We start from the raw sequence: 21,254 nt of genomic DNA, 5'->3' as shown, positions 1-21,254 counted from the left end.
AATTGAATATAAAATTCGTTCCAGAAGATGCAAAGGATTTTGTAAATGGGGATGGTACCATTGAGATGCAGGGTCAAGCCATCCTGTGCGAGTCCACCAAGTCTCAGAGTCAAAGAGGTACGTCCGGAATCAGTGACAGGTGGACCCAGGACCACCACGGCACACGTTGTACTTCTCAGCTACACCTAAATATACTGCATAGAGTTGCATGGATCGACTTTTGTAATTTATGGAGCGTATTTTATGTCTGCTGTATGTCATATACACTACGTGCAGAATTATTAGAGAAGTATTATTCCTGTTGATCAGGGGTCTCAAACTACCTCCCGTGGGCCACATACGGCTCGCAATATAGTATTATTTTACTATTTAATATGGTCTTCAAATCAAAATCAAATCAAATTATCGCTTTACTTTACTTTTAATTGAGTTCCGAAGACTAATATTACCGGTTTCAAATTATAATCATAAAGATAACTGCAAGCAGTGACAATCGGGTCCAAAGCAGAGGCGGAGTCAGACATTTTATACACCCGGGGCTTAGCCCCAAAGGGTAGTATGCATGTGGGATTGGGGGGGGTGGGGTTAGAAATGACTGAAAAATATGCTGTGAAGTTGAAGATTTATTAGGCTGTGACTCTACTAACCTATCAGAAGCTTCTTAAGCTCAGAATGGAATCGTCGGGAGTTTTCTTATTAATTAAAGACATAATAAACTTAGTGTATATATACTCCTAAATTTGATGAAAGTGATAAAAAATAGACATCTCTCTCTCTCTCTCTTTATTCTGACATTTAACTAATTCAAAAGATATTTCAATATTTATTTATATAAAACAAAAAAGTTTACTCTAAATTGATGTTTAACAGTAAAAAATTTTTTATGTTTTTTCCCTAAAGTGTATGTAAATATTTGGTTTCAACTGTGAATATACTGCTGTGTATTGAAATTCCTCTTTTTTAGCATAGAAATATATTGAACAACATACAAAGCATAATATATAAAATAACATTTACCTGAGTTTTTTTCTGTGAAAGAAGCCCCTTATGTCCATTGTTGTGTACATCAGTACATAACTGAAACCGATTTAGAGTGCTTTATTTAGCCGTGGAGGGTAACAACTGAAAATATGAAATAAACACACATGTAATCTAACTCTCTAAAAAAACAGCATTGTTGTTCGGCTTTTCATTTCGCCATTTCTTGATTCACTCGAAGAGCAAGTAACATAATATGGGTCAAGTGATCAGTTTGATATCAATCTTTTGTCAGCGTCATATTTACATTAGCTATTTGTACAGTACGAATGATTTGCTTTGGTACCTGGTCAAACTTAAGCTCTCCTCTGTCTGCCTGTCTGCACTTCTCCTACAGCAAATTCGCAGGCAGCAGCTTCTCCCCCCTCGCTCACATGCGTAAGTGCTGTGCTCAGTCGCCTAGTGCCTGAGCTCGGATCATACCAAAATTATGGGGAATTTACGACTGTGCGCTATGTGCTTCGAATATTGTGTGTAGTTTTTGTTTTATACAGTTGTCAGTCAAGCATCTAACTATGAAATAAATTACACTCCAAAAGACCCTGGGCTCCTGAAACAACAACCCGGGCTTAAGCCCAGTAAGCCACCCCCCCCGCTCCGCCAATGGTCCAAAGCTAATGGAAAGAAGCAATGGAGAGGAATGAAGTGAATGGCATAAAATTAGAAGTTCACTAATTATTGGAAATGAAGTACAGACTGTAATTGATGAGCAATGCATTTAAATAGTCAGAAAATAGGAAATGCTATTATGAGATGATACCTAACATTTGAACATTACCTTAGAAATGTTGATTAAGGTACGATAAAGAGAACAGGGTAGATGAGAAACAGAAGGGAAATGTGGTGACTTGCTGTTGGAGAAATATTGCAATTGCTGCAGTGTACACAGGCTAACGTAACATTGAAGTTTGATAGATTTCTATAAGTCAAATGGCAGGATTGTATAAGCAGATTAAATATATGGACTTAGATGAAGGGAAAGTTGATTAATATTTAAATGTTTAAATAAACAATAAGGAGATGTCAGCTGCATTAACCAAGGTTGGTCTTAGACATATTAGGACAGTGGCTAAATTGGAAATTAAGTACAGACTGTAACTGATGGCCAATTCATTTAAATAGTCAGAAAGTAGGAAATGCTACTATGATAAGATGATACCTGACATTTAAACATTACCGTAGAAATGTTAAGGTATGATAAAGGGAAAACGGCAGATGAGAAACAGAAGGGAAATGTGGTGACTAGCTGTTCAAAGAAATTGCAATTGCTGCAGTGTACACAGCCTGAAGTATCACTGAAGTTTGATACATTTCTAAAAGTCTAATGGCAGGAAAATGAAAGCAATTTAAAAATATTAACTGTGATCAAGGGAAAGGTGATTAATCTTTAAATATTTGATGAGAAATAAGGTCATTTCAGCTGCATTAGCCAATGTGGGTCTTAGACATATTTAGAGAGTAGCCGTAGCGCCCCCCTTTGACCAATCAGCACGAAAGGTGAAGGGTCTGTCTGTGGGCCAGAGATAAATCAGTCGGTCAATTTTTGAGAGGATTGGATTAAGCATGCCAGAGATATAACTGTTTGATTGAAATGGGCATGGAAATGGTTTGGCCAGCAGGTGGAGTCAGCGCTCCATTTTAGAAATACTATTTAATACTTTCAGGCCTTCTCATGTGTAAATGAAGTCTGATAATGTTGTATGAGGCAAATTGGTGAAAAATGAAAGGAAATTAAAAATATGGACTATGGTGAAGGGAAAGGTAACAATTCTTTGAAGGTTTTATGAGAAAGAAGGACATTTCAGCTGAATTTGCTAAGGTGGGTCTTAGACATATATGGACAGTAGCTGTAGCGCCCCCATTTGACCGATCGGCACCAAATTTGGAGGGTCTGTCTGAGGTGCAGTGGTACATTAGTGGGTCAAATTTGGTGATGATCAGATGAAGTATGCCTCAGATTTAGCTGTTTGATTGAAATGAGCATGGAAATGTGATAGGTTCAGTGTGGCTGGTGGCCATACTGTACAGGCAGATGAAGCTATCTTTATAAATTATACATAAGGGCAGTGTCCTGATTGATCTACTACCAGAATGACATACTTGGGCTGGATATTGTAGTAGTTATAGCAATATGTAATTTATTAAGTTTTTAAATATCACAAGGGAATGGAAATGACTATCATTACGCATTGCATATATCTTGATTTGAAATGACACACAGAACTTGCAGGACAAAATATTTTTATCAGTAATATGTGACTGGAACAGAAATAAGAACAATGTAAGTTGAACTGATTTTCCAGGTTTATACAGACATGTTATATTGCTATTGCGCCCCCGTTTGACCGATCGGCACATAATTTGGAGGGCCCTTCCCCGGTAATGTCCTACAGTATATATTAAAGTTTGGTGATGATTGGCTGAGGCACGCCTCAGATATAGCTGTCTGATTGAAATGGGTGTGGCACCAATATGGTTTGGGTGTGGCTGGTAGCCATACCACATGGAAAGTTTCAGATTTTGTTGATATTTCTTTATAAGGACTGTCTCCTGACTAAAATGATCACAGAAATATGAAGGTTTGGTGAAAATCCAAGGAGGTTAAGAAAAAGTACTGTTTTAAGACTTTTACAAAATAGGCAAAAATGGCAAGACATATGATGAAGTTCTTTATACCATTAAATTTGTCATGAGCTGGTGGATAGCTTAAGCAACAATTGTCAATTTTATAATTAACAGTTCAGGAGAAATAGGCAGAAATGCGCTGTAGCGCCCCCATATGGCAGACTGACATGTCCTTTACAGGGTGGGCTCAGGGTCAGAGGACAAATGTACAACCCAAATTTGGTTTGGATTGCTCATTGTTTAGCCAGTCAAATGGCTGCTTGATTTTGATTGGCTAATGGTAGCCAGGATTTTACAACTAATGACTGCCATGATACTTGTCTGACCTCAGGCTTGTACATAGTACATATCTGCCAAATTTCAATTAGATTAGTCAAGGCAGTCAGGAGATATTGGCAGTTTTTAGTTGTAGCGCCCCCTATTGACGAAATGTGGGCCGCATTGTATGTTGACCGCATAATAGAGCAGGGAGGTAGGATTGTAAGTTTCGTTCAGGTAGGCTAAGGTATGGAGAAGTTATAGCAGTCTATGGGGCGCCGTTTGTAAAGTTACGAAACATTTTTGTACTTGCCACTTTTTCAACATTTAGTGCAATTTTCTGACATTTAGCTAGAAGTCAATGGTGTTGTGGATCATCATATTTTTTGCTGTGTAGCATACATCATATGTAAATATAAATGGTATGTCTATATATAAATATTAAATGTAAATGTCAAATATAAATGTTAAATGTAAACGTAAATATAAAAGTTAAATGTAAACATTAAAGTTAAATGTAAATATGAATGTTAAATATAAATGTTAAATGTTAACTTATATCTAAATGTTAAATGTAAAAGTTAAATGTAAATATAAATATAAATGTTAAATGTAAAAGTTAAATGTAAATATAAATCTAAATGTTAAATGTAAATATAAATGTTAAATATAAATGTTAACATATCTAAATGTTAAATGTAAATGTAAATGTAAATGTTAAATGTAAATGTTAAACGTTAAATGTAGACTCTAAATGTTGAGAACATATGCAAATTCGCCACGCCCATCTGCGTAGAAATGGGCGGTAACGACGAAATTGCCCGCTAAGTGGTTCGCTTGCAAAACGGCAGGTCCAATCGCGAGGACCGTAATCCATTGAGAATATCGTCACTGCTACGCGTCGCTCGTTCGCATGTCGGTAAATACTGCCGCGCGATATGTTTCATGTGATGTGTTTTCACTTTTAAGGAAAGTGAAACTTGTAAGGTGTGTCCCCCTCTCGAATGACTTTTCCAGGGTGGGGGGTGCTTCTTCATTACATATGGTGTCCAGACAGGTATGCAGCTGGACACCCTAAATGAGGGATCATACTTAAAAGAAATCTGACCCTCACAAACGAATTTGAATTCTTGTCCAGCTCAGAGAGGAAGGGGGTCATGGTTACACATACAGCAGGCCAGATGGGGTAACACGTCTTTCACACATTTCTTATGGTCTGTATGAACCCACAGTGTATCATCACAGGCAACACTTGCAAGGTCTTCAGCATATAACCAGAACTCAGCTAGCAAGAGCTAAAAAATCACTGAGCAGCTCAGCAGAATGTGCCAAACCAGCCCCGTTATAGCTTGTTGGGTTATTAACTGAACGGGTAGAACAAAAAACAGTATATTTCCTTGCTGCTTACTTCCGTTTTCTGTTTGCCAGATGAACAGCACTAAACACATCACATGAAACATATCGCACGTTCGCGCGACATATTTACCGACATTGCGACGCGTAGCAGTGACCGATAAAGCATGGCGGGAAATATTTAAGGCCAATTTATACGATACTACTGATCCCCTTCTCGGCCCATCAAACATTCATAATTTATCGATGTTACAGTGGAAAGTGCAGATGATGTTGCTCCCGGCTGTGAAGCAACGCCATGTATTGCAGCGTTCTATAGCATCTAACTGAGCCGAATTTGCCATATTGTCCTCAATCTCTCCTAACCTGCAACCACTTAGCGGGCTAATTTCGTCGTTACCGCCCATTTCTATGCAGATGGGCCTGGCGAATTTGCATATGTTCTCAACATTTATGGCCAGTTTCCCAGTCAAGGATTAAGCCAAAACCTAGACTAGCTTTGAGTTTCAATGGTGAATCTCCATTGATACTGCAATTTAGTCCAAGACTAGGCTTAATCCTTGTTTGGGAAACTGGCCCTTAGAGTCTACATTTAACATTTATATTTAACATTTACATTTAACATTTAGATTTACATTTACATTTAACATTTAGATATAAGTTAACATTTATATTTAACATTTATATTTATATTTAACATTTACATTTAACATTTAGATTTATATTTACATTTAACTTTTACATTTAACATTTAGATTTATATTTACATTTAACTTTTACATTTATATTTACATTTAACTTTTACATTTAACATTTAGATATAAGTTAACATTTATATTTAACATTTATATTTACATTTAACTTTAATATTTATATTTAACTTTTATATTTACGTTTACATTTAACATTTATATTTGACATTTACATTTAATATTTATATATAGACATAACATTTATATTTACATATGATGAACAATTGTGCAAATAATCTACACAGCAAAAAGTATGATGATCCACAACACCATTGACTTCTAGCTAAATGTCAGAAAATTGCACTAAATGTTGAAAAAGTGGCAAGTACAAAAATGTTTCGTAACTTTACAAACGGCGCCCCATAGCAGTCAGACTGAAATAGGCCAAATTTAGGTGGGATTTGGGCGTAGCTAGTGGCCATAAAATAGACAAATGTCAGACTTTCTTGAATATATTTTGATCAGCTCAGTGGACTGATCGGTTTGACACCTCATTTGTCTGATTTGGTCCAATAGTGTAGGACTTGAAGGCAGAAGTCAGTTTCACAAATTATGCAAATTAGCAAAAAATCTAAGTAGGCCGAGCTTCATAGTCCAAATGGAAAGTTGGTAGAGCAAAGCTGTCTGTATCAGCAGAAAAAATCATTTCAATTGTAGGACTAATAGCACAGGAGATATAGACTGAAACGCGTTGGGGGGCGCCCCCCCATCTGGCTGACAGGCCTGGGTCAGAGAATCTGAGTAGCAGGTAGGAATTGACATCATATCACCAAGTTTGGTTAGTCTAGCTCTTACGGTTTAGGCTGTACATTCAGTTTTAGGGCGCGAAAAAAAATACAATAAAATAATAATAATAACTAGAAACTGCAGGCAGTTACTGAAGGGTCCAAAGGGTATGACAAGTAGGACAGGTAGGACAGGTAGGACAACAGATGGTTTGAGTAGAAGGTAGAAATCAGGATGGAGATTGTTGAGTGTCCGTCTAACAGGTCAGGAAATGTAGGACAGAATGTAGGACCCTGTGGTGTAGTGCCTGAACCTGACTGAATGTAATGTTTTGGTGAGATAGTCTGAGTAGTAGGTAGAAATCAGGATATAGACTAGTTAGTATCGGTCTAACAGGTCAGCAAATGCAGGACAGAATGTAGAACCCTGTGGTGGAGTGCCTTAGCCTGACTTAATACATGTTTTGGGTCAGATGGCCTGACTAGTTGGTAGATTTAGGGACCTTCATACCTGGTCTGGTAAGTGTAGATATTACATAGTTGCTTTTTTATACTGCCTGTGTAAACATAGGCTGTGTTGCATATTCTTAACAAAGTGCTGAGTTGCGGGAGTGTGACATGTAACAGCAGTAATATCATGCTGTATGCTATTCTAGGATGTATATTTAGACAGGAGAAAGGCTAAAAGTATTGAAGGCATTATTGAAATGGAGCGCTGACTCCACCTGCTGGCCAATTTATTATAAAATTGTAATTGCTGTAGTGTACACAGCCTGAAGAAAGATTAAAGTTTGAAAGATTTGTAAAAGTCAAATGGCAGGAGAATATAAGCAGATTAAAAATATGGACTTAGATGAAGGTTAAGGTGATTAATATTTTAATTTTTAAATAAACAATAAGCAGATTTCAGCTGCATTAACCAAGGTTGGTCTTAGACATATTATGACAGTGGCTGTAGTGCCCCCGTTTGACTGATTGCCACCAAACTTGGAAGGTCTTTTGCAGCTTGGCTGAGGCAGTCTAGTAACACAGCCGTGCATCAAATTTTGTGAGGATTGGATGAAGCATGCCAGAGATATAGCTATTTGAATGAAATAGGCATGGAAACAGTGTGGCCAGCAGGTGGAGTCAGCGCTCCATTTTAGAAATTGTATTCAATACTTTCAGGCCTTCTTATGTGTAAATTAAGTCTGATAATGTTCTATGAGGCAAATTGGTGAAAAATGAAAGTGAATAAAAAATATGGACTCAGGTGAAGGGAAAGGTAACAATTCTTTCAAGGTTTTATGAGAAATAAGGACATTTCAGCTGAATTTGCTAAGGTGGGTCTTAGACATATATGGACAGTGGCTGTAGCGCCCCTGTTTGACCGATTGGCACCAATATTGGAGGGTCTGTCTGAGGTCCCTTACTACATTAGGCCGTCAAATTTGATGAGGATTGGCTGAAGCACGGCTGAGATTCAGATGGTTGATTGAAATGAGCATGGATATGGTGCAGGTTTGTTGTAGCTGGTGGCCATAGCATACAGGTCAAGATATTTTTATGAATTATCCATAAGGGCAATGTCCTGATTGATGTACTACCAGAATGACCTACTTGGGCTGGATATTGTAGAAGTTACAGTAATATGTTATTTATTAAGTTATTAAACATCACAAGGGAATGAAAATGACTATCATTGGGCATTGCATATGTCTTGATTTGGCATGACTCACAGAACTGGCAGTACAAAATATTTTAACCAGTAATATGTCACTAGAACAGAAATGAGATAAATGTAAGTTGAACTGATTTTCAAGGTTTATACAGACATGTTATATTGTTGTAGCGCCCCCGTTTGACCGATCGGCACCAAATTTGGAGGGCCCTTCCGGACTACTATTCTACAGGATATATTAAAGTTTGGTGATGATTGGCTGAGGCAGGCCTGAGATATAGCTGTCTGATTGAATTGGGCATGGCACCTGTATGGTTTGTGTGTGGCTGGTGACTATACCTCATGGAAAGTTTATGATTTTTTTATGAATTATTTATTATGACTGTCTCCTGATTTAAATGATACCAGATTTGTGTAGGTTTGGTGAAAATCCTAGGAGGTTAACGAAATGTCTTGTTTTCAGACCAATATGAATTATGCAAAAACGCAAAGATGCAGAAGCAAGTTCTACATGTTGTTTGATTTGGCATGTCGTACTTAATTGACCGGGCAACAATTAGACTGCCATAACAGGATGGAGATTTAGCGTAGCTCTAATGTGACAGGAGATGTAGGGCAAACCGTAGAGGAGGATACTAAAAAGTCAGACAGAACTACAGGTCAGCAGATGTCAGACAGAACAGAACTTGTTTAGGTCAGATGGTTTGAGTAGAAGGTAGAAATCATGATGTAGATTGTTGAGTGTCGGTCTAACAGGTCAGGAAATGTAGGACAGAATGTAGAACCCTGTGGTGTAGTGCCTGAACCTGACTGAATGCATTGTTTTGGTCAGATGGTCTCAGTAGTAGGTAGAAATCAGGATATAGATTAGTTAGTATCGGTCTAACAGGTCAGCAAATGTAGGACAGAATGTAGAACCCTGTGGTGGAGTGCCTTAGCCTGACTGAATGCATGGTTTGGGTCAGATGGCCTGACTAGTTGGTAGATTTAGGGACCTTCATACCTGGTCTGGTAAGTCTAGATATTACAGAGTTTTCTTTTTTATACTGCCTGTGTAAACATAGGCTGTGTTGCATATTCTTAACAAAGTGCTGAGTTGCGTATTGTGACATGTAACAGCAGTAATATCATGCTGTATCATATTCTAGGTTATACATTTAGACAGGAGAAAGGCTAAAAGTATTGAAGGCATTATTGAAATGGAGCGCTGACTCCACCTGCTGGCCAATTTATTATAAAATTGTAATTGCTGCAGTGTACACAGCCTGAAGAAAGATTGAAGTTTGAAAGATTTGTAAAAGTCAAATGGCAGGAAAATATAAGCAGATTAAAAATATGGACTTAGATGAAGGGAAAGGTGATTAATTTTTTAATTTTTAAATAAACGATAAGCAGATTTCAGCTGCATTAACCAAGGTTGGTCTTAGACATATTAGGACAGTGGCTGTAGTGCCCCCGTTTGACCGATTGCCACCAAACTTGGAAGGTCTTTCTGAAGTCTAGTAACACAGATGTGCGTCAAATTTTGTGAGGATTGGATGAAGCATGCCAGAGATATAGCTATTTTAATGAAATGGGCATGGAAACAGTGTGGCCAGCAGGTGGAGTCAGCGCTCCATTTTAGAAATTGTATTCAATACTTTCAGGCCTTCTTATGTGTAAATTAAGTCTGATAATGTTCTATGAGGCAAATCGGTGAAAAATGAAAGTGAATAAGAAATATGGACTCAGGTGAAGGGAAAGGTAACAATTCTTTCAAGGTTTTATGAGAAATAAGGACATTTCAGCTGAATTTGCTAAGGTGGGTCTTAGAAATATATGGACAGTGGCTGTAGCGCCCCCATTTGACCGATTGGAACCAAAATTGGAGGGTCTGTCTGAGGTCCCTTACTACATTAGGCCGTCAAATTTGATGAGGATTGGCTGAAGCACAGCTGAGCTTTAGATGGTTGATTGAAATGAGCATGGATATGGTGCAGGTTTGTTGTAGCTGGTGGCCATAGCGTACAGGTTAAGATATTTTTATGAATTATCCATAATGGCAATGTCCTGATTGATGTACTACCAGAATGACCTACTTGGGCTGAACATTGTAGAAGTTACAGTAATATGTTATTTATTAAGTTTTTAAACATCACAAGGGAATGAAAATGACTATCATTGGGCATTGCATATGTCTTGATTTGGCATGACTCACAGAACTGGCAGTACAAAATATTTTAACCAGTAACATGTCACTAGAACAGAAATGAGATAAATGTAAGTTGAACTGATTTTCAAGGTTTATACAGACATGTTATGTTGTTGTAGCGCCCCCGTTTGACCGATCGGCACCAAATTTGGAGGGCCCTTCCGGACTACTATTCTACAGGATATATTAAAGTTTGGTGATGATTGGCTGAGGCAGGCCTGAGATATAGCTGTCTGATTGAATTGGGCATGGCACCTGTATGGTTTGTGTGTGGCTGGTGACTATACCTCATGGAAAGTTTATGATTTTTTTTATGAATTATTTATTATGACTGTCTCCTGATTTAAATGATACCAGATTTGTGTAGGTTTGGTGAAAATCCTAGGAGGTTAACGAAATGTCTTGTTTTCAGACCAATATGAATTATGCAAAAACGCAAAGATGCAGAAGCAAGTTCTACATGTTGTTTGATTTGGCATGTCGTACTGAATTGACCTGGCAAGAAATGTCGATTGTAGGCTTCACCGTTCTCGAGAAATAGGCAGAAATGCAAAAGTTGTCACTGTTGCGCCCCCATCTGGCCGAGTGAGGTGTCCTTTACAGTTTAGGCAGAGGGTCAGAGCACAAATGTATCACCCAAATTTGATTTAGATTGGTCATTGAGAAGCCTGTGAAATGCCTGCTTGATTTTGATTGGCTGATGGCGGCCACTCTTTAAGGAATAATTACTGCCATTGTAGGTGACTGACCACAGGCTGCTTCCTAGTACATATCTACCAAATTTCAGTTAGATTGGCAAAGGCAGTCAGGAGATATTGCCAGTTTTTAGTTGTAGCGCCCCCTATTGACGAAATGCGGCCCGCCTCGGACCGTGTCCCCAGAATGGTGTAGGGAGGTAGCATTTCAAATTTGGTCAAGGTAGGCCAAGGCACGGCCAAGTTATAGCCGTCAGACCAAAACGGGCCAAATTTGGACATTGTTTGGGCGTGGCTAATGGCCGTAGGATATAAAAATGTCTGAATTTTGTGGATAATTCTTGATCAGCAGAGAATTCTGATTCGTCTGACACCTCATTTGTCTGATTTGGTAGGACAAGCCAGGACTTTAAGGAAAAAGTAGGATTGGCAAATTATGCAAATTAGCAAAAAATCTAAGTAGGCGGAGCTTCATAGTCCAAATGGCAAGTTGGTAGGGCTTTGCTGTCTGTATATGTAGAACAAAGAATTTCGATTGTAGGTCTAACAGGACAGGAGATATCGACCGAAACGTGTTGGGGGGCGCTAAGGCGCCCCCATCTGGCTGGCAGGACTGGGTAGGACAACCTGAGTAGTGGGTAGGAATTGACATCATCTGACCAAGTTTGGTTGGTCTAGCTCTTACAGTTTAGGCTGTACATTCAGTTTTAGGGCAGAAAAATAATAATAATAAAGATAACTGCAAGCAGTGACAATCGGGTCCAAAGCAAATGGAAAGAAGTAATGAACTGAAATGAAGTGAATGGCATAAAATTACAAGTTCACTAATTATTGGAAATGAAGTACAGACTGTAATTGATGAGCAATGCATTTAAATTGGTAGAAAATATGAAATGCTACTATGAGATGATATCTAACATTTAAACATTACCTTTGGAAATGTTTATCAAGGTACGATAAAGGGAAAAAGGTAGATGAGAAACAGAAGGGAAATGTGGTGACAAGCTGTTGGAGAAATATTGCAATTGCTGCAGTGTACACAGGCTGAAGTAACATTGAAGTTTGATAGATTTCTAAAAGTCAAATGGCAGGAATTTATAAGCAGATTTAAAATATGGACTTAGATGAAGGGAAAGGTGATTAATATTTAAATGTTTAAATAAACAATAAGGAGATGTCAGCTGCATTAACCAAGGTTGTTGTTAGACATATTATGACAGTGGCTAAATTGTAAATGAAATATAACCTGTAACTGATGGCCAATGCATTTAAATAGTCAGAAAATAAGAAATGCTACTATGAGATGATAGCTAACATTTAAACATTATTGTGGAAGTGTTTATCAAGGTATGATAAAGGAAAATGGTAGATGAGAAACGGAAGGGAAATGTGGTGACTAGCTGTTGGAGAAAGATTGCAATTGCTGCAGTGTACACAGGCTGAAGTAACATTGAAGTTTGATAGATTTCTAAAAGTCAAACGGCAGGAATTTATAAGCATATTAAAAATATGGACTTTGAAGAAGGGAAAGGTGAATAATATTTAAATGTTTAAATAAACAATAAGGAGATGTCAGCTGCATTAACCAAGGTTGATCTTAGACATATTTTGACAGTGGCTAAATTTGAAATGAAGTACAGACTGTAACTGATGGCCAATGCATTTAAATAGTCAGAAAAAGTAGGAAATGCTTCTATGATAAGATAATACCTGACATTTTGAACATTGACTTTGATATGTTGATTAAGGTACGATAAAGGGAAGAGGGTAGATGAGAAACAGAAGGGACATGTGGTGACTAGCTGTTGGAAGAAATTGCAATTGTTGCACTGTACACAGCCTGAAGTATCTCTGAACTTTGATACATTTCTAAAAGTGAAATGAAATGAAAATGTCAATAATCTTTGAAGGTTTGATGAAAAATAAAGAAATTTCAGCTGCATTAACTATGAGAATATTTTGACAGTGGCAGAAGCGCCCCCGTTTAACCGAATGTCACCAAAGTTAGATGGTCTATTCATAGTCCAGTGCTACAGAAGTGAGTCAAATTTTGTGAGAATTCGATGAAGTATGAATGAGGTTTAGCAGACTTAATGAATACGGTATGGAAATAGTGAGGCCAGCAGGTGGAGTTAGCGCTACATTTGATAATTGGTAGTATGCAGTCCCTGGTGTGGCAGTTTGACTACTGCCATTAGCAGAAGCAGCCTTAGTACAACAATATAAGATACAATATATAACCATTTGCTGAAGTGCCTCAGCCCAAAAGAATTTGTTTTTTGTGTCAGATGGTCTAAGTAGACGGTAGAAATAGGCACCTGCATAACTAATATTTTAAGTCTAGATCATACAAGTTAAGCTTACTTTACAGTACCTCAGTGAACACATGCCGTCTTGTATATTAAAAAAAACAACTGGCTTACTGCATTTGTAAAGTATTCTTCTAGGCATGAGAAGCCCTGAAAGAATTTAATGCCATTAATGAAATACAGGACGAACTACACCTGCTGGCTAATGTATAAAAAAAAATCCAAAAAAACTGCAATATAAATAGAGCACCATCTCCACCTACTGGCCAATTTAATACAAAAAAGCAAAAAATCTGCAATATATACTGCCTGGCTTATAATTAAAATCTGATAATTTTCTATAAGTCAAATAGCAGAAAAATGAAAGGAGCTTAAAAATATGGACTGAGGAGAAGGGAAAGTTAATTACTTGAAAGTATTATGAAAGATATTTCAGCTGAATTAGCCAAGGTAGGTATTAGACATACTAGGACAGTGGCTGTACCGCTCCAGATTGACTGATCGCCACCAAACTTGGAAGTTCTGTCTGTAGTCCAGTCATACAGAAGTGAATCAAATTTTGTAAGGATCGGATGAAGCATGCCTGAGATTTAGCTGTTTGAATGAAATGGGAATGGAAATGTTGTGGCCAGCAGGTGGAGTCAGCGCTCCATTTTAGAAATGATATTAAATGCTTTCTGACCTTCTCATTTGTAAATGAAGTCTGATAATGTTGTATAAGGCAAATGGGTGAAAAATGAACAGAAATTAAAATATGGACCTAGTTGAAGGGAAAGCAAACAATTCTTTGAATGTTTGAAGAGAAATAAGGACATTCCAACTGAATTTGCTAAGGTGGGTCTTAGAAATATATAGACAGTGGCTGTAGCTCCCCCATTTGACCGATCGGCACCAAAGTTGGAAGGTCTGTCTGTGGTCTATGGTTACATTAGCTGGTCAAATTTTATGAGGATTGGATGAAGAATGCCTCAGATTTAGCTGTTTGATTGAAATGAGCATGGAAATGGTGCAGGTTTGGTGTAGTTGGTGGCCATAGCATACAGGTAGGTCAAGTTATTTTTATAAATTATCCATAAGGGCCGTGTCATGATTGATCTACTACCAGAATGACCTTCTTGGGCTGGACATTGTAGTAGTTATAGCAATATGTTATTTATTAAGTTTTTAAATGTCACAAGGGAATGCAAATGACAATCATTAGGCATTGCATATTTCTTGATTTGGCATAACTAAGAGAACTTGCAATACAAAAGATTTCAACCAGTCATATGTCACTGGAACAGAAATGAGATAAATGTAAGTTGTACTGATTTTGCAGGTTTATAAAGACATGTTATATTGCTGTAGCGCCCCCGTTTGACTGATCGGCACCAAATTTGGAAGGTCTGTCTGTAGTCCACTGATACAGAAGGGAATCAAATTTTGTTAGGATTGGATGAAGCATGCCAGAGATATAACTGTTTGATTGAAATGGGCATGGAAATCATTTGGCCAGCAGGTGGAGTCAACACTCCATTTTAGAAATGCTATTTAAAACTTTTAGGCCTTCTCATGTGTAAATGAAGTCTGATAATGTTCTATGAGGCAAATGGGTGAAAAATGAACAAAAATTAAAAATATGGACCTAGTTGAAGGGAAAGGGAACAAATCTTTGAATATTTGATGAGAAATAAGGACATTTCAGCTGAATTTGCTAAGGTGGGTCTTACACATATATGCACATTAGCTGTAGCGCCCCCATTTGACCGATCGGCACCAAATTTGGAGGGTCTGTCTGAGGTGCAGTGGTACATTAGTGGGTCAAATTTCGTGAAGATCATATGAAGTATACCTCATATTTAGCTGTTTGATTGAAATGAGCATGGAAATGTGGTAGGTTCAGTGTGGCTGGTGGCCATACTGTACAGGCAGGTGAAGCTATCTTTATAAATTATACATAAGGGCAGTGTCCTGATTGATCTACTACCAGAAAGACCTACTTTGGTTAGACATTGTAGTAGTTATAGTAATATGTTATTTATTAAGTTTTTAAATATCACAAGGTAATTCAAATGACTATTATGGACTATCTTGATTTAGCATGACTAACAGAACATGCAGGACAAAAGATTTTAACGAGTAATATGTCACTTTATCAAAAATGACAACAATGTAACTTGAACTGATTTTGCAGGTTTATACAGACATGTTATATTGCTGTAGTGCCCCTGTTTGACTGATTGGCATGAAAATTGGAGGGCCCTTCCCCAGTAATGTCCTACAATATATATTTAAGTTTTGTGATGATTGGCTGAGGCACGCCTCAGATATAGCTGTCTGATTGAAATGGGTGTGGCACCAGTATGGTGTGGGTGTGGCTGGTGGCCATACCACATGGAAAGTTTCAGATTTTTTTAATATTTCTTTATAAGGACTGTCTCCTGATTAAAATGATCACAGAAATATGAAGGTTTGGTGAAAATCCAAGGAGGTTAAGAAAAAGTACTGTTTTAAGACTTTTACAAAATAGGCAAAAATGGCAAGAGATATGATGAAGTTCTTTATGCCATTAAATTTGTCATGAGCTAGTGGATAGCGTAAACAACAATTGTCAATTTTATAATTAACAGTTCAGGAGAAATAGGCAGAAATGTGCTGTAGCGCCCCCATATGGCAGACTGACATGTCCATTACAGGGTGGGTTCAGGGTCAGAGTACAAATGTAGAACCCAAATTTGGTTTGGATTGCTCATTGTTTAGCCAGTCAAATGGCTGGTTGATTTTGATTGGCTAATGGTGGCCAGGATTTTACAACTAATGACTGCCATGATACTTGTCTGACCTCAGGCTTGTACGTAGTACATATCTGCCAAATTTCAATTAGATTGGTCAAAGCAGTCAGGAGATATCAGCAGTTTTTAGTTGTAGCGCCCCCTATTGACGAAATGTGGGCTGCATTGTATGGTCACCCCATAATAGAGCAGGGAGGTTGGATTCTAAGTTTGGTTCAGGTAGGCAAAGGTATGGAGAAGTTATAGCAGTCAGACTGAAATAGGCCAAATTTAGGTGTGATTTGGGCGTGGCTAGTGGCCATAAAATAGACAAATGTCAGACTTTCTTGAACAGCTTTTGATCAGGTCAGTGGACTGATCGGTTTGACACCTCATTTGTCTGATTTGGTCCAACAGTGTAGGACTTGAAGGCAGAAGCCAGTTTCACAAATTATGCAAATTAGCAAAAAATCTAAGTAGGTGGAGCTTCATAGTCCAAATGGCAAGTTGGTAGAGCAAAGCTGTCTGTATCAGCAGAAAATATAAATTCAATTGTAGGACTAATAGGACAGGAGATATGGACTGAAACGCGTTGAGGGGCGCTAGAGCGCCCCCATCTGGCTGACAGGACTGGGTCAGAGAATCTGAGTAGCGGGTAGGAATTGACATCATCTTACCAAGTTTGGTTGGTCTAGCTCTTACGGTTTAGGCTGTACATTCAGTTTTAGGGCAGGAAAAAAATAATAATAATAATAATAATAATAATAATAATAATAATAATAATAATAATCCTAAGAAAAACAATAATAACTAGAAACTGCAGGCAGTTACTGAAGGGTCCAAAGGGTATGACAAGTAGGACAGGTAGGACAGGTAGGACAACAGATGGTTTGAGTAGAAGGTAGAAATCAGGATGGAGATTGTTGAGTGTCCGTCTAACAGGTCAGGAAATGTAGGACAGAATGTAGGACCCTGTGGTGTAGTGCCTGAACCTGACTGAATACAATGTTTTGGTCAGATAGTCTGAGTAGTAGGTAGAAATCAGGATATAGATTAGTTAGTATCGGTCTAACAGGTCAGCAAATGCAGGACAGAATGTAGAACCCTGTGGTGGAGTGCCTTAGCCTGACTTAATACATGTTTTGGGTCAGATGGCCTGACTAGTTGGTAGATTTAGGGACCTTCATACCTGGTCTGGTAAGTGTAGATATTACAGAGTTGCTTTTTTATACTGCCTGTGTAAACATAGGCTGTGTTGCATATTCTTAACAAAGTGCTGAGTTGCAAGAGTGTGACATGTAACAGCAGTAATATCGAGCTGTATCCTATTCTATGTTTTACATTTAGACAGGAGAAAGGCTAAAAGTATTGAAGGCATTATTGAAATGGAGCGCTGACTCCACCTGCTGGCCAATTTATTATAAAATTGTAATTGCTGCAGTGTACACAGCCTGAAGAAAGATTGAAGTTTGAAAGATTTGTAAAAGTCAAATGGCAGGAAAATATAAGCAGATTAAAAATATGGACTTAGATGAAGGGAAAGGTGATTAATATTTTAATTTTTAAATAAACAATAAGCAGATTTCAGCTGCATTAACCAAGGTTGGTCTTAGACATATTAGGACAGTGGCTGTAGTGCCCCTGTTTGACCGATTGCCACCAAACTTGGAAGGTCTTTCTGAAGTCTAGTATCACAGATGTGCGTCAAATTTTGTGAGGATTGGATGAAGCATGCCAGAGATATAGCTATTTGAATGAAATGGGCATGGAAACAGTGTGGCCAGCAGGTGGAGTCAGCGCTCCATTTTAGAAATTGTATTCAATACTTTCAGGCCTTCTTTTGTGTAAATTAAGTCTGATAATGTTCTATGAGGCAAATGGGTGAAAAATAAAAGTGAATTAAAAATATGGACTCAGTTGAAGGGAAAGGTAACAATTCTTTCAAGGTTTTATGAGAAATAAGGACATTTCAGCTGAATTTGCTAAGGTGGGTCTTAGACATATATGGACAGTGGCTGTAGCGCCCCCGTTTGACCGATTGGCACCAAAATTGGAGGGTCTGTCTGAGGTCCCTTACTACATTAGGCCGTCAAATTTGATGAGGATTGGCTGAAGCACGGCTGAGATTTAGATGGTTGATTGAAATGAGCATGGATATGGTGCAGGTTTGTTATAGCTGGTGGCCATAGCATACAGGTCAAGATATTTTTTATGAATTATCCATAAGGGCAATGTCCTGATTGATGTACTACCAGAATGACCTACTTGGGCTGGACATTGTAGAAGTTACAGTAATATTTTATTTATTAAGTTTTTAAACATCACAAGGGAATGAAAATGACTATCATTGGGCATTGCATATGTCTTGATTTGGCATGACTCACAGAACTGGCAGTACAAAATATTTTAACCAGTAATATGTCACTAGAACAGAAATGAGATAAATGTAAGTTGAACTGATTTTCAAGGTTTATACAGACATGTTATATTGTTGTAGTGCCCCCGTTTGACCGATTGGCACCAAAATTGGAGGGTCTGTCTGAGGTCCCTTACTACATTAGGCCGTCAAATTTTATGAGGATTGGCTGAAGCACGGCTGAGATTTAGATTGTTGATTGGGTCAGATGGTTTGAGTAGAAGGAAGAAATCATGATGTAGATTGTTGAGTGTCGGTCTAACAGGTCAGGAAATGTAGGACAGAATGTAGAACCCTGTGGTGTAGTGCCTGAACCTGACTGAATGCATTGTTTTGGTCAGATGGTCTGAGTAGTTGGTAGAAATCAGGATATAGATTAGTTAGTATCGGTCTAACAGGTCAGCAAATGTAGGACAGAATGTAGAACCCTGTGGTGGAGTGCCTTAGCCTGACTTAATGCATGGTTTTGGTCAGATGGCCTGACTAGTTGGTAGATTTAGGCACCTTCAAACCTGGTCTGGTAAATCTAGATATTACATAGTTGCTTTTTTATACTGCCTGTGTAAACATAGGCTGTGTTGCATATTCTTAACAAAGTGCTGAGTTGCGGGAGTGTGACATGTAACAGCAGTAATATCATGCTGTATCGTATTCTAGGTTATACATTTAGACAGGAGAAAGGCTAAAAGTATTGAAGGCATTATTGAAATGGAGCGCTGACTCCACCTGCTGGCCAATTTATTATAAAATTGTAATTGCTGTAGTGTACACAGCCTGAAGAAAGATTAAAGTTTGAAAGATTTGTAAAAGTCAAATGGCAGGAAAATATAAGCAGATTAAACATATGGACTTAGATGAAGGGAAAGGTGATTAATATTTTAATTTTTAAATAAACAATAAGCAGATTTCAGCTGCATTAACCAAGGTTGGTCTTAGACATATTATGACAGTGGCTGTAGTGCCCCCGTTTGACTGATTGCCACCAAACTTGGAAGGTCTTTCTGACGTCTAGTAACACAGATGTGCATCAAATTTTGTGAGGATTGGATGAAGCATGCCAGAGATATAGCTATTTGAATGAAATAGGCATGGAAACAGTGTGGCCAGCAGGTGGAGTTAGCGCTCCATTTTAGAAATTGTATTCAATACTTTCAGGCCTTCTTATGTGTAAATTAAGTCTGATAATGTTCTATGAGGCAAATCGGTGAAAAATGAAAGTGAATAAAAAATATGGACTCAGGTGAAGGGAAAGGTAACAATTCTTTCAAGGTTTTATGAGAAATAAGGACATTTCAGCTGAATTTGCTAAGGTGGGTCTTAGAAATATATGGACAGTGGCTGTAGCGCCCCCGTTTGACCGATTGGCACCAAAATTGGAGGGTCTGTCTGAGGTCCCTTACTACATTAGGCCGTCAAATTTGATGAGGATTGGCTGAAGCACAGCTGAGATTTAGATGGTTGATTGAAATGAGCATGGATATGGTGCAGGTTTGTTGTAGCTGGTGGCCATAGCATACAGGTCAAGATATTTTTATGAATTATCCATAATGGCAATGTCCTGATTGATGTACTACCAAAATGACCTACTTGGGCTGGACATTGTAGAAGTTACAGTAATATGTTATTTATTAAGTTTTTAAACATCACAAGGGAATGAAAATTACTATCATTCGGCATTGCATATGTCTTGATTTGGCATGACTCACAGAACTGGCAGTACAAAATATTTTAACCAGTAATATGTCACTAAAACAGAAATGAGATAAATGTAAGTTGAACTGATTCTCAAGGTTTATACAGACATGTTATGTTGTTGTAGCGCCCCCGTTTGACCGATCGGCACCAAATTTGGAGGGCCCTTCCGGACTACTATTGTACAGGATATATTAAAGTTTGGTGATGATTGGCTGAGGCAGGCCTGAGATATAGCTGTCTGATTGAATTGGGCATGGCACCTGTATGGTTTGTGTGTGGCTGGTGACTATACGTCATGGAAAGTTTATGATTTTTTTATGAATTATTTATTAGGACTGTCTCCTGATTTAAATGATACCAGATTTGTGTAGGTTTGGTGAAAATCCTAGGAGGTTAACGAAATGTCTTGTTTTCAGACCAATATGAATTATGCAAAAACGCAAAGATGCAGAAGCAAGTTCTACATGTTGTTTGATTTGGCATGTCGTACTGAATTGACCTGGCAAGAAATGTCGATTGTAGGCTTCACCGTTCTCGAGAAATTGGCAGAAATGCAAAAGTTGTCACTGTAGCGCCCCCATCTGGCCGAGTGAGGTGTCCTTTACAGGGTAGGCAGAGGGTCAGAGCACAAATGTATCACCCAAATTTGATTTAGATTGATCATTGAGAAGCCTGTGAAATGCCTGCTTGATATTGATTGGCCGATGGCGGCCACTCTTTAAGGAAGAATTACTGCCATTGTAGGTGACTGACCACAGGCTGGGTCCTAGTACATATGTACCAAATT

At 38.1% G+C, this 21,254-nt stretch overlaps 1 protein-coding gene across 1 annotated transcript in view; it reads left to right on the top strand.

Moving 5' to 3' along the window:
- dnah10 (dynein axonemal heavy chain 10) overlaps positions 1-21,254 on the top strand; it is an 89,120-nt gene that overhangs the window by 515 nt on the left and 67,351 nt on the right. The window contains exon 2 of the mRNA XM_023804405.2: positions 25-117. Coding sequence (XP_023660173.1) covers positions 25-117 — 93 coding nt within the window. The remainder of the gene's footprint in view (positions 1-24; positions 118-21,254) is intronic.

Source organism: Paramormyrops kingsleyae, chromosome 2 (genome assembly GCF_048594095.1).
Source record: "Paramormyrops kingsleyae isolate MSU_618 chromosome 2, PKINGS_0.4, whole genome shotgun sequence".
NCBI classification, from domain to species: domain Eukaryota; kingdom Metazoa; phylum Chordata; class Actinopteri; order Osteoglossiformes; family Mormyridae; genus Paramormyrops; species Paramormyrops kingsleyae.
This window is presented reverse-complemented; position numbering and strand designations above follow the sequence as displayed.